The sequence below is a fragment of the Cavia porcellus genome, unplaced genomic scaffold (genome assembly GCF_034190915.1).
Source record: "Cavia porcellus strain 051 isolate PalLab524CR breed Dunkin Hartley unplaced genomic scaffold, mCavPor4.1 scaffold_2, whole genome shotgun sequence".
NCBI lineage: Eukaryota > Metazoa > Chordata > Mammalia > Rodentia > Caviidae > Cavia > Cavia porcellus.
This window is the reverse complement of record NW_026947485.1, coordinates 77873924-77888150: the sequence shown is the minus strand read 5'-3', so window position 1 is coordinate 77888150 and position 14227 is coordinate 77873924. Positions and strand designations below refer to the sequence as shown.

General features: G+C 56.5%; 1 protein-coding gene across 6 annotated transcripts in view; it reads right to left on the bottom strand.

The window, feature by feature from the left end:
• The window catches only part of Neurl1 (neuralized E3 ubiquitin protein ligase 1), a 60039-nt gene that overhangs the window by 20857 nt on the left and 24955 nt on the right, over positions 1–14227 (bottom strand). Inside the window, exon 1 of one of the 6 annotated variants that reach the window (XM_005005980.4) lies at positions 6493–6764. The exons of 3 other annotated variants lie outside the window; for them this stretch is intronic. In XM_005005980.4, coding sequence (XP_005006037.1) covers positions 6493–6526 — 34 coding nt within the window. In that variant the 5' untranslated portion in view covers positions 6527–6764. Of the gene's footprint in view, positions 1–4522; positions 4659–5128; positions 5261–6492; positions 6765–14227 lie in introns of those variants that run through there. 2 more of the 6 variants (XM_013158177.3, XM_013158178.3) reach the window with 2 other exon arrangements.

Sequence of the window (14227 nt, the reverse complement as noted above, 5' to 3'; positions counted from 1 at the left end):
GCAGTGCCCAGCAACCTCCAGGCATGCTGTCCTCAAGGACTGCAATGTGAATGGTGACCTAGGAGGTGGCCATGTGGCTGTCACCCTGGAGTCCCCACTTTTGGACTTCTCAGACAGCAGGTAGGATGCAAGCAGTTTGTATGGAGACCCCTGCAGCCAGCAGAGACCCTGAGATGGTAGTGTGTGGGCTGTACCACTGCTCTGCAGTGCTGAGGGCCAGGGTGGAGCCCTTACCCTGCCACCTGGCTCCCAGCAGAGCTCTCAAGGAGGGTCAGACCAGGCTAAGAACATCCAGTGAGACTTGCCCCAGGGTCAGTCCTCTCCTGGGCATTAGGAGCTGCCAGATGTAAGCCTGGACAAGAAGACCCAGGGAGGGAGCCACCCATCTCCACCAGAGCAGCAGCGCTGGAGACTGTGCCACACCCTGTGAGGATCAAGAGAAAGGATCTTGACTTCAGTCCCCAGCGCCATTCCAATACAGACCCACAGAAACTAGGTTACACCTGGCAGCAAGAAGAGATCTGACCCCAGTCCAGCCACCACCATGCCCAGAGGCTGGGTTCCCAACAGTGAGACCTCTGGGAGCCTCAATTTCCCCATGCATGCATGGAATCCTTATGGGAGTCTCACGAGGTTTAGGGGAGACACAGGACACAAACTCAGGCCATGGGGGCTGCTACTCCTAGGTCCACTGTGCAGGGTTTCCCACTTGTGCCCCGGCTCAGAACACTCCCTGAGACCCTGACCTCCAGGCTCTGCAAACCCCACCCAGTGCCCTCTGCTTCTGAGCCTTCCTTATTCCAAACTCCCACTTCATCACTTTCACCTCCCATGAAGGACATAGGTCTCGCTCTCTGGGCCACAGGATAGGGCCAAGATGATGGCCACTGGAGGGGAACCATGGGGTTCGGGCCCCGGCCAGGCCACAGGCTTGCTGCATCACCCTGGGCAAGGTGCTTTGCCGCTCTGGACATTGAGTTCCTTCTCTGTAACACAAGGTTCATCACAACTGCTCTGCCTCTCTCTGCAGGTTACCACAAAGACCCTGTGAGCTCCTAGTGCAAAAGAATTGTGCAAACTTTCACACCTGACCAAACGCCCAAGTCTCACTCAGATTGCTGTGGAGGTTGTGATTTGGGTTGATGTGTGTGCCTTAACTCTCTGTGGGGAGGAAATCAGATGAGGCCCTCGTCTCCAGATTGGGAGGGGACTTGGGTAACAGAGTTGATTGAAAACTGGGCCAAAGGGAGCCTTCTTGGGCTCTTTGAAGGGGCTTCACCTCTACAGCCAGGCCTGCCCCAACAATTCTTTCCCAGTCCTATCACGTACCTGACTTTCTCTTGGTCATTCTGCAACCCGATTCCTCCCAGAAGTCTCTCTGGCTTCCAGACTAGGTTAGGGCCCTGCCGTGGACCTCCAGGGACCTCTACACTGCCCGGCAGACAGCCACCCATCAGCAAGCAGCGCTGCACAACCTTGGACCTGCGGAACGAAGCCCAAATGCCCAAGGCACTGGCTGTCAGCCAGCATTGCTTTGAAAGTCCCCTCCGCATCCAGAATGGCACAGGTGTAAGCCATCCCCAGGAGAAAACAGTCACACAGTCACACAGGCCCTTGCTGGGTCCCTACTGGGAAAGGCTTTTGGGCCCTTGGTATCTGTCTGCTCCCTGACAGACTTCGGGCCCCCAGAGGGAGAGACTTCTTTTTGACAGGTGTTTCTCTGCTGCCTAACTCAGAGCACACAGCACCACTCAAAGGAAACTGTCCAGGAGGCCCCCATGTTCGATCCACCTTCCCAAGTGCCAGCAGGTCTGCATGGAGCACTCACGGTGTGCCTTGCCCTTTCTAGGCATCAGAGAATGCAGGTAACAAAGGGAGCCGCTTCTATCCTGTCCAGTACCAAGACCCCATACTACGAGCCTGACCTCAGCTCAGGCCTGCTCTGGAACATCCCATAGCGCCCCACTCACTGCCCGGAGAAGAGGAGGAAGAAGGAAGGCCCTGGGGGTCGACACCACCCTTCCCACCCAACCCTGTCTCTTGCTCCTAGCATCTGCAAGGTCACCATCTTTGGGAAGAGCCTCTGCCACGGCCCCGGGGAAACCCATCATGTGTGCAGACTGGACCAACAGTCCACTTCCAGACCAGAGTTAGGCTGAGTGGCAGCATGTCACTGCCAAGGCTGGGTTTGGAAAGATGGACACTTCCACCATGGTTGCTCTCTGGCCTCCCTGGAACGGCTCCTCTGGGAAGACCAGCTGGTGTGCGGTAGGCAGCCCCATGGAGCAGCCCACACGGCAAGCACCAAGGCCTGCGGGTCCATATAACAAGAGAGCCAGCTTGGAGACAGGCAGCTCCAGGCAGGCCTTCAGGTGAGGCTGCTTTTTTTTTTTTTTTAATACCAGAGCCTTTACACTGAGCTATAGCTCTTGCTCTGTTTTTATTTCCTATTTTGAGACAGGGCTGTGCTGACAGTAAGTTGTCCAGGCTGAGATCAAACTTGGAATCATCCTGCCTCAGCCTCCCAGGTTCTGAGATTACAGGAGGGCACCACCACACCCTGCCCGGGCCAGCGATTTGCACCTTTGTGGACACAAAGCCAGAGACAGTACTGAACCACGCCAAGATTGCTGACTGCAGAAAAGGCCAGACAATTAAACATTTGTTGTTTTAAGTGACTAAGCTTCAGAGCAATTTGTTATGCAGCAATAGATCAGTAATACAGTAGCAGGTATCTCATTCTTTAGATAAGAGAACAGAGGGCCTGGGAACTAAGAAGTCACTTGCAGAGGTCACTCAACTAATAAGTGGCAGAGCTGGCCTCTGAATGCCCATAGTCATGCTGTCCTCAAGGCCCCAGGACCAGGATGACTCGATTTCTGTTCTTGTCCCCTCAGCACCTCCCAAAGCCCCCAGTCGAGGCCTGAAACGTGGACAAGAGGCCTTGTGCAGTTCGCCAGCCTGAGATCCCCCTGCATAAACCCACACAGGCAGTGGTGCACCTGATGGCAGACACCAGCACCAAAACAGCACTGTGCTGGGCACCCACGGGGCTCAGGGTACAGGACGATGAGGCGGCACACACAGATGGGAGCTCCCAGGGCCCCCAGAGGTCCCAGCCCATTTATCCACACACCAATCAGAGCCCATCAACTGCTCAGTCCTTGTTGCCCCTCTGCAGACAAAGTTTACCGTCCCCAGCCCACACAAGGGGACACAGACACTTGAGGAACTGACCCAGAGGCCACCACCTGCAAAAGCAGAGCAGCGTTCACACTTCCGAGGACACCAGCCCATCTTCCTGTCCTCTCTCCATCTTGTCTGGCCTTGTCAACCCAGTCACCCAGCCCAGGCTCCCCTCTTCTCACCTCCCACCATCCCCTTCAGCTCCATTGATAGCCTGTACCCCACACTCCTCCCCTGCCCTCCTGACCAAGCCCACTGAGTCCCTGCCTCTGCCCGCCCTCCTGGAACCTCTGCTTGCTCGGCTTGTGGGGCATGTGTGGAGTGTGGCCGGAAGTCACAGGCACAGCCCATGCTCAGGGAGCCCATCTGGGCCTAAGCCTGCAGAGCTGCTGGCAGGAGGCAGGCCACCTGTCCCACACTAATCTCAGGTCTCACAAGAGTGACTCCCTTCTGCTGCTGTCTTGAGAACTAAGGAACCCAAGAAAGAGAAGTGGGGAGGCAGCTCTGATGAGACAAGATGTGGTGTCCCCTCTGAAGCACTACCTCAGTCAGCTGCTTCCCTTTCCCAGCCGCAGCACCCTCTCTGTGAAGGAAGGAGTAGGAACCCATCTCTCAAGTCCCCAAGTCCTGGCACCCTCCAGCGCTGGGGTTTGCAAAGTCCAGCAACCAGACCAAGGTGGTATGTCTGTCTGGCATGCATCTGTATGTCACCCACATGTCAACCCTCAACCACAGGGCCACCCTTCACCCCAGAGGGAATGACAGGGAGTTGGAGAAAGAGAGAGAAAAGAGGAAGAGAAAGGGAAAGAGAAAGGGAGGGGCAGTCTTCCAAGGTCACTACTGCCACTGTATCCCTCTGTGACCCCCACTGCCCACCACCTGCCCCCAAGACCAGCAGCTGCCCTGGAATCCTGCCTGGTGAAAAAGAGGAAACATATAACCACAGAGACCATTTCCAAATGGGGACTCCTGGCTCCCACCAGTGCCCTCCCAGACTGGTCCCGGAGGAGCCCAGCTCCACCTCACTAGCCCACTCCACAGGCACACACATGCACACACACACACACACACACACACACACACACACACACACACACGCATGCACACATGCTGCAGGCACAGAGTACACTCAGCTCCCCACAGCTGCTCACCAGGCAGTGCCGACAGGATCACAGGTAACCACTTCAGTACACAAACACAGAGACCCAAAACATAGGTCCTCAAGTTACACACAACAAAACACAGAGGCCCCAAACACCCTCAGGCACAGAGCTCAGACCCCCCACCCCCACCCAGAGCCCTGGGTCTGTCTCTGTCACCCCTCCTCCTCACTCACTGTAGCCCAGTAATCCAAAGTCTCCCGGGCTCAAGACACACCAAAGGCCTGCAGCCACAGTGGGAACACTTCAAGGGCCATTTGAGCAAGACTTCAGGGCCAGCAGCAACCCAGGGAAGCAGCCACTGCCTGCACCTCCTGCTGGCACCAGCTCACCTCCCAGTGAGTGAGCCCAGGGCCACCAGCGCAGCCCACGTGGGTGTCCAGGTGGCTGTGTGTGTGTGTCATCCATGAGGCTGCTCAGGCTGACACTTGAGCTGGGGGACTGCATGGTCTTGGGCACACAGACCTCCACACCCCCTCTCCTCCTATGGACAGCAGCAGAAGTGGCAGGCCACGCAAAGGGGGCATCTGATATGAGCTCACCAGTGCCCCCCAGCCTGACCGCCCACCTGAGCTATGCTCCCGATCCCAGGGAGGGCAGGACTATGACCTAGGGCTGAGAACATCTGTCCACACCTTCTGGATCTCCCTAAGGTTAAGTTCCTGCGCACCCTGACCCATACTGTCCTCACTACGGCTTGGAAAGAGCTGAATACTGTTAGCCCATCTGCAGATGAGCCAGCTAAGGTTCAGGGCAGCACCTCCCCTCATTAAAACACACACCTCAGTGCTCCAGTGCATCAGCTCAGAGGCCTCAGGTCCCCACGCCCCATGGAGCCTGTGCTTGGGCAGCTGAGGCAGAGCACAGTGTCTGGAGTTCTGTCCAAGCACCCCTTGGTCCCACTCAGGCCGCAGGCTTGTCCAAGTCTGACTGCAGTGGAAAATGTCAGTCAGCTCCAGACCTGGGATCAACTGGCCCACCAGGCCAGCATGCCCTAAGAGCCCCCACCCCACAGAAGGCAGGCCAGGCCCAGGTCAGCCCAACCCGAGTCTCCAGCCAAGGCCAGGCCACTGGCACTGCCCCGGCTGACGCCGGATTATGTGTCTTCCAGGGCCTTCCATCTGTCACTTGGCCCTCCAAGCTTAGGACAAAATTCATTTCCTTTTAAGAGAACCAATGATTTGCTTTTCCCATGTCTTTCTCTGCCTTTTTCTTTTTAAATTAGAAATTATTCTCTCAGAGTCTGAAAGGAGGAGGCCACTTGGTTACCAGTCCTGCCCACAGCTTCCCAGTGCCTCCAGGTCCCTTGGTGCCCAACCGACTCAGTAGATGGTGGCTGCTCACCTCCTAATGCCCCATCCAAGGGGAAGGGCCAGGGACATGGAGCAGGGACTCCTCACCAACTTCTGCACCACCAGATTGGAGAGGAGCCCAGCTCCAGTCCTAAGGAAGGTGTCCCCTTTTGCAGATGTGCCACACCAGCCTTGGGCTCCCAGGACTGCAGCATTACAACCAGGGGGACCAGGGGACCAGAGTGGCAGCAAGCATGGCCCAGAAAATAGAGTCACCCTCCGCTCCCCCACCTCCCATCCGCCCCCCAGTCTGTCTGGTGGACGGAGATGAACAGAAGCTAAGAGGCCTCTCTGGCAGCAGCCACGCTTTGAGAGGCAGATCAGGGGCTGCGGGGCTGTCACTAGTATACCTGCCTACGTCAGCACAAGAGCACAGTAAGCACCCACAGAAAGCTCCAAAGCTCAGACACAATACACAACCCTGCACGCGCGTGCGTGCACGCACACACAAACCCACACACACACAGGACCACACACCTTCCCATCCCCATCACCGAGCACGGCAGCAGCTCCATGGTCCACATCCCCCGAGGTGTGTAACCACAGTTTGCCACCACAGGAACAGAGGCTGGCAGGGACAGCAGACACTTCCTCTCCCATCCCAGCGGCTAAGAGGAAACTGTAGGGACACTCATTGGGTACCAGACTTCCCAGCTTCCCCACACTCAAAGGTGTTCCTCACAACCCCAGAGCCCCCCAAGGAATGAGGGGCAGAGGCGGCCAAGCCCTCGGTCCCAGTTCCCTTGGCCCCAGCTTCCAAGGTGGTGCCCCAGCGTAGAACGGGTGGGCCTTACCATGGAGGGAGCTCCGGGTGATCTGTCCCCCCATCGCAGGCGGCAGGCAGCGGGGCCACCTCCGTGTGGCTGGTCAGCCTCGTCACAGTCACCAAGCTACCCCGCCTGTCAGCTCCCCTCCTCCTTCCCCCAGTCCTCCCTCATGGCCGGCAGGCATGGCAGAGCTGAGTGACCCCTCCTGCACCCCCAGCACACACGCACACCCTGGCCCAGAGGGCCACAGACACTCGCGCACACACTCACACCCACCTCCAAGCTTCCACCCACTCTGAGCTTCCCCCACCTCCCTCTTGCGCTGGCAAGGGGATCTGTCATGTTTATTTACATAAGGAGGAGGAGACTAGAGGCTTCCTGAAATAGCTGAGCTCCAGAAAGCACTGGAGATGCCCCAGCACTCTCTCTCTCTCTCTCTTTCTCTCTCTCTCTTTCTTTCACACACACACACACACACACACACACACTCCCTCCATCACACACACACATAGGTGCAGTGATACACAAACCCACAACTCTCCGATAGCCTGCACCTGCAGCCGCACGGCCTTCCCATGCTACTCTATGCAGGCGCAAGGAGTGGTGGTGAGCAGACAGGCGGGCGCTGCCCCTGCCCTCAAGGGGTCCAGAGTCAAGGGGGGCACAAGCACAGACCTAACTCCCCTCCTGTCCTCCGACAGGCTCTGTTCAGTTTTGCTAGTGTGGACTTCTCCGGTTCTCACAAGCTGTGCCACTGCTGCGAATCAACAGGTACCAGTGACCAGCAGGTGATTACCTTACAGGAGAAAGGATCAAGATCAAGAACAGTGACATGCCTAGCGGGTGGCAGGTGTTTGCACACACCTTGTCTGCTTGCCCCAGTTCCTCCTGGGTGCGTCTCTGAAATGTCACCTCAACTCTGCCACACTAATTGAGGACCTACTCTGTGCTGAGGCCTCAGCTATGCGTGGGGAATGTAATGGTGACCCATAGTGTGGGTCCTGGCTCTCCTGACCCCCAGTGCAGAGGAAGCAGATACTTACCAAGCAGGCTTGGTGAGGAACAGGTGAACACTGTCCGAAAGGAACAGTAAACAAAGACGCATGTATAATCACTATCCCAGAAGAGTGGGAAACAAGGGTGCAAAGTCCAAGGGCCCAGGAGGGCTTGTCCTGGAAAACAATGGTGAAAGCAAGGCCTACAGGCAGTGCCCATGTGCGGCAGAGGGAGGCTGGACTGGAGCAGGCTCCAAAGAGAGATCACAGCTTGTGCAAAGGCCCTGGGCCCAAGCGAACCCAGCACATTTGGAAAGTAGTGTGGCTGAGTCAGCAGAGGAACATAGGGAAGCTGGCTGTTGGCAACCTCAAAGGGCTGGGATACCCCACAAGGGGACTAGGGTAAAGAATCCGGCCTTTTTCCTATAAGCAACAGGAAATACCTACAGGTTCCAGAAGGGACACCACCCTCACACTTCAAAAAAGTCACCCTGCCATCTGTCTAGGCAGCCCTGGGAAGAGGGAAGAGGTGTGAGGGCAGGAATCAGCAGGTCTGGGCCTGTATCTGGCTTGCCCTTGTATCCCTCAGGCCAATAAGGGGCTCCCCTCACAGAGCCAGCTCTCTGCAAATAGCAAACCTCCTGTGGTTCTCCATGAGGACGGTGGGGTGGCAGCTACACAGTGACCACAGGCAGCGAGCGGGACAGGGCCAGCTCAGCAAGCTGGTGGCCCCTCTAGCCACCCACACATGAATGGAATGCTAGAGATCTGGGGACCCAAGCCTTGCCAGCAACCTTGCCCAACAGGTTTCCAGCCACGGATTCGCCTGACTCCTGACATCCATAGTCCCCTGCCTGTTACTTCCTGGGAAGTGACAGTGTCCTTGTCTATAGTGTCCCTCCCTCCTGATGCCCCCAAGCGAGGTCCAGGGCCTCTCCAGGGGAGACAGCATCCCTCTACAGGCTGGAGCCAGCAATGCACACCTCCTGGGGGCACCACACAGGACTTCACTTGGCCAAAGGGCTCCAGTGTGACCAGTGGGTCTCAGGTCAGAGGGATGCACTGGTGAGCAAGACATGGCCACCCTCAGAAGCAAATCCCAGATCCCGGGGGCCACGCTGACACCAAGGGGAGACATTCTTTGGGCCCTGGCTAAATGATCTTCTGCATACATAATCTCAGGAAATCTCACAGCCTTGTTTCAGGAGGTACAAGCATCCTGTTTTTGTAGCTGTAAAACTGAGGCTCACCAAAGTGATACCAAGGGGACAACGGACTGGGCTCTAAACTCAGACCTGCTTGACATCAGAACTCATGCTGTACCAAGAAAAGGTCAAGGGCAGGGGCCCCACTTGCTTGGGGAAGAGAAGACCTTATCCTGGGGCATCAGAAGGGTTTCAGGTGGCGGCAGAGCCTAACAGTTTCCAGGGAAAGGAGAATGTCACCTAGGGTAGGAGCTCCAAAGAACACCGAGGAGGCAGACTAGGAATCGGCTGCAGGTTCAGGCAGACGTTGGGGTCCCATCTTGGAGAAAGCAGATACATTCACAGCTGGGAGAGGCCAGCAGGAAGTAGGGCTTGATGGCCCCAGGTCGTCCTGGTATGACCGAATCCCTATCCCAGAGTAACCTCTTTCTTCCCAGGAGAGCCTCAGCCCCTGTGACTATCTGCACCTACTCAGCTCTCTCAAGACCCCACCACTCGAGCAGTCCCTGCTCTACCCCTCCTTCCTGTGGGGCATCATCGGGCATGGTATCCAGCTCAACTCTTTCTCAGCAAGTCCTTTCTCTGTGGGTGTCCTCAGCACCCACATCCCCAGCCTAAACCTGCCTTCTCGGGATGTCAAGTCTGAGACAGAGCCAGCAATAGCAGAATAAAGGATGGGACCAACTTCCTGGGCAACAGAAAGCCTCTGAGTCCTAGATTCAGGGGCTCAGAGGGGCAGGAGCCTCCAGACAATGCCAGTTTCAACCCATCCTTGGGCCCATAGCACAGGTGTAGCATGGAGCCTAGCAAGATGCAGGCCTCCTGGAGGTGCAGAGCAGGTGAGCCGAAGGAGACTAGAGCTCAGCATTATGTCTTTGCGGCTTTGCTCAGTACGACATATCAGCCAAGGCACAGAAGACAAAGCTGGAAACTGGGAGGAGACCTTCTCTCCCATGAGGCAGAGAGGCGAGTGCGTCTGCTGAGGTCAAGGAAGGAGGTGCTGGGGAGGAGCTGGGAGCAGCTTCCAGGTGTCACAGCAGTTTTGCATCAAGAATAAGAGATAATTTGATCAAAGTGATGAATCACCCAGTATTTGGAGCTTAAGGTCAACCTTTCTGGGCCATCCTCCCTTGTCTTTTAGGTTGGCCCTGGTCCTGGGGAGTGGGGAGCAGTGAATCATACCCCAGAGCTTCTTCCCATGCCCAGAACCAGGACAAGAGTGTGGGCTGCTGCCTTGAATCTGAGAGCACGCAGATGAGAACAAAGGCACCCGGAGACACAGTGAGTTGCAGAGAGGAGCCAGGAAGCCCAGAGGGCGTCCTTGGGCTGGGCCAGGCGCCCCAGCAGTGACAGCTGACAGTCACCCAGAATGCTGGGAACACAACAGGTGCAGCTGCGGGGCGGGACTGAAAGGGAATCAGGGAGAACAGCCTGGAGTCTGGGCCCTCTTGGCTCCTCCCAGTCCTAGGCTTATCATCAAGCAGCCTCTCCTGGGCCCCTCCAGGACACACACACACCTGAAAATGCCCCATCCCAGGCACTGCTGACCTAGACAGGGGCAGCTACCATACCAGGCAAAAGGACAGAACAGGAAGAAACCAGCTTTCCATTCCCAGGACAGAGAGTGCCAGGCTAAGGCCACACCCACAGAGCCCCCAGCTGGAAGCAAACATTTGCCTGTGATATGATCTTTGTCATCAGCCAGGAAGGGTGGATGGATGTGCCCACCCCACCCACATGGAGACCGGGAGCTCTGGTCTCGAGGTCAGACAGGTCAGCTCTGCCCTGTGATCTGGCGAGGCACTGGGGCTCTCTGCGGCCTGGTCATCTCTCCTCTAATGTGCGCATGACATGGCACAGGTGCTCAGGAGGGCAGAGTGACACAATGTCTACAGCATGGAGTCTTGCACCTGTCCAGAGGCCCTGGGGAATGAGGAGTGTAGTCCTGGAGAAGCTAAAACCCCACCCAGAGGGGGACATGGGACATGAACTAAAAATGTGTGGCTTGAGGCAGGAGAATGGAGAACGTGCTCCACCAGGAGCCACCTCCATCGTCACACGGTGCCACTTCCTCTGACTGCCCTGCACAGGGACACTGTCCTAGGCTTCTGTGTGCCACTGCTTGCCCTTAGAATATGCAAATGCCACGTCACCATGCCTGGGAACAGCAGGTCTCTAAGTCAGGAGATTAAGCACTGCCCTTGTCACCTGGTGGGCTCTCTATTTTTGATCAGAGTGAATGAATTCTAAACTGGAAGCCAGCCCTTGTCCCAATCACAAGTGACAAATCACCAGGGTCTGAATTCATCAGTCTTCCTCATTCCAATACCACCTTGCTGGGAAGGTGAGGAAGGACAGACCATAAAACGCCTAGGAAAGGCAGTGAGACCAGCAAACCTGCAGCCAACAGGAGCCAGGACACCTGTGCTGGCTCAAGGCACAAGCTCTGCACCAGGAATGTGGAAACACACCCAACTACCCCTGCTGTGTCTGCGGATTATGAGCAAAGCCTGCAGCTGAGCAGAATAAGCCTCCCTGTGCGGAGAGCCTCCCCCAGTCCCTCCCCCTCCACCACCCGCACACTCAGAGCGCACACATGCACAACATGCGCATGTGCATGTGCGCGCGCGTACACACACACACACACACACACACACACACACACACACACGCCTCCAGGCCCCACAGTTCAGCCAAGTAGCCCAGTGCCCACCCATTCCAGCACCAGGCCTCCGGCTGGCAAGTAGAAACCACCCCAATGCTGGGAGGCACCCCTGACCTCCTGCGGCCCACTTCTCTCCCCTCTGCCCTGAGTCTGGCCCTCTGTACTTACTCCTGTGCCTTGCCCTCCTCATCCCCACCGCCTGCTGCTGGGTCTTGGGCTCAGCAGCAGGTGAGACCCAGCAATGGCCCAGGATTCCACAAGCTCCTCCTGGACCAGGGGGCCTCCCAGTAGAGCCACTGGTATCTGGACCCCGAAGGCCAACCAGTGCCAATACCACTCACTGCTGCTGCTTCTGGCACTGTCTACACAGGAGGCTACGCAGAACCTGATCAAGAGCAGGTTCTGGGGTCACACTGCCCGGGCTCCAACCCAGACTCTAATGCCTACTGGGTGTCCACTTCCTCTTGAAACATGGGGCCAATAAGAGCCGCAGCTTCCTCCTAAGGCCATGGGAGGGATGAGTGGGGCTCTGCCAAGCTGTGTGCCCCAACCAGGAGGTGCGGCTGACGTGGCTGAAAACTAGAGGCACCAGAGTCACTAACACAGCACATGGACTCCACGGATGTCCCACCTTACTGATGAGGAAACCCAGGTATGGGGCCGGGATGTGCAGAGGAGGAACATGGATACTGGGGGGACGGAAATGCACTGCTGAGACTGCGGAGCACCGGCACTGGGGCAGAGCTCTGGCTTCTGACTCAGGAGTACAGGTGCTACCCGGGCCAGACAGGGTCAGTGCCACAGTCACGCTGGAGGAGTGGCCTGCTCAGCACACACAGGCGGAAAGTGTGCAACCCCAGAGGCCATCACAGTAGCATCCTGGCAGCTGTCCTGCCTGCCAAGGCCCCTGCCCTCCTGCAAACCTCGCCCCAGCCAGGCTCGGGCCCATGCTCATCCTGGAGGTCAGCTCTGTACAGAGCCCAAAGGGAGAGTGGAACAGATTTAGGGCCATCGTTCTCCCAGGTACAAACCGAAACATACTCAGGAAAGAGAAGGGGTGGCAACTTCTAGTGATTCTTCCACTTTAAAAACACGCTTTATCTTGCTGTTTAGGGTTCTAATTTCACATGGGTCCTGCTGCAGAAGGTCACCAGCTTGTGTCTGCCTTAGCAGACTGGGGAGCACAGGGGGCTGCAGCTGAGGGTGCACTGCAGGCACGGGGGTAACTGTGGGGCGCAAGGTCCATGCAGGGCTCTCACAGCTGCCAGAGGCTTCCTTTGCATGGACCACTTGAAACATCTGCTTCCCTTCAACGCTTGATTGCAAAGTTGGGAGTCAGATATCTTGGGATCACAGCCGGCCACGACAGTGGCAAAATCCCACCAGGGCCAGGAAGGTCTAGGGAAACTGCATTAGCCCTCAGGTATCAGGAAACTCCCAGAGGGCACCCCTTTAAATGATCCCTGAGGTGGAGGTGGCTTCAGGAAGTGGACTCCTGCAGCTCCTGTATTGCCCCCCACCAACAGGCGAACAGGAACCATCTCTTCCTATGGAGCCCCTCCCCTCTAAATAAAGGCCTCACCCATCTGGCCTCTTCCCCCTTCCTTCCCCTGCCAAACCCCCTTCCCCTGCCAAGAGGAAAGTGGAGTTGGGACTGGGGATTTAGCTCAGCGGCATAAGCATCTGCCTTGCAAGCAGGCAGTCGTGAGTTCGATTCTTGGTACTGATAAAAAGGAAAAAGACAAAAAAAAAAAAAGAGGAAAGTGGAGTCAGTGAGATTAGGGGGCCGTCTTTACTGGCCAAGACACTGCCACAATTCACTGTGACCTCAGGTGAGCTAGTTCCCCCTCAGGAACATGGTCCTCACCTCTGGAAAGTGGAGACTCTAGACTCACTTGTCTTGCGCTCTGAACCAGGAGTTCCCTGAATCAGGGTAGGAGAGGAGGGTCATTTAGCGGGAATCTCCAGAGCTTCTGAAGCACCAGCCCCTCCTCCATCACTGCCATCAAACCAGGCCTGGTGAAAGTCAAGGACACAACCTGGCTCTCACTGGGTCTCAACCAACCGTGGTTCTTCAAGGTTCCACCATCTTGTTCCCTGGGTTCTAGCATCAAGGCCAGAAGTCTGGTATCAGCTTGGTCCATCCATCTAAGGTGTCACCATATCCCGCTCAAAAACATCCCCTCCTTCCATCCTTGGCTCCTCCCACAGCTTGGGATGCTAATGCCCTCTTGATCTGACACTCAGTCCAACCTGTTCACTGCCTGCGTACCGGGCGGCACTGGCCAGCACTTTTTCAGGAAGCCCAAGCAGCCGAGCAGCAAGGTGTATCCTGGGATTAAAAGGGCTGGAGGGCACAGCCTTATCTGACATCTCTCCTGTAGTGCAGAGTGGCCCCGGCCTCCACTGCCCACTACAGGACCCTGGGAGGACGCGTGGAAAGCCCGGCTTCTGCTGACAGAATGGCAGGGTGAGAAGCACCTAAACCATTCACATAAACCATTTCTAGCAGCGTGTGCGAACCTAGGCCTGCTAAGAAGAAAAAGCCCATTGTGATCCCCTACAGATCCCTGATCTGTAGCTTCCCCTTCACTCTCGTTTTCTATTCTAATGACAGGAAGCTGGACTCAAGAGAAATCCCTGTCCTGGCCATTCGTAGCAGCAGCAGCTACATTGTCTCTTCATCCAGAAGGAGGATGCTAAGCAGCCATCCTCTGGGCATCGGCAGTCTCCAGGCTTCTACGGGCTCACATCTTCCAGGAGGAAGCCATGGCCAGTCCCTGTGTCACAGTAGTTAAGTGACTTGTCCACATCACATAAAACTAGACCAGGAAACTGTCATGGATGTGGTGGCTTCTTTGCATCCACACTGCTCCAGGACGACAGAGGCTGTCACC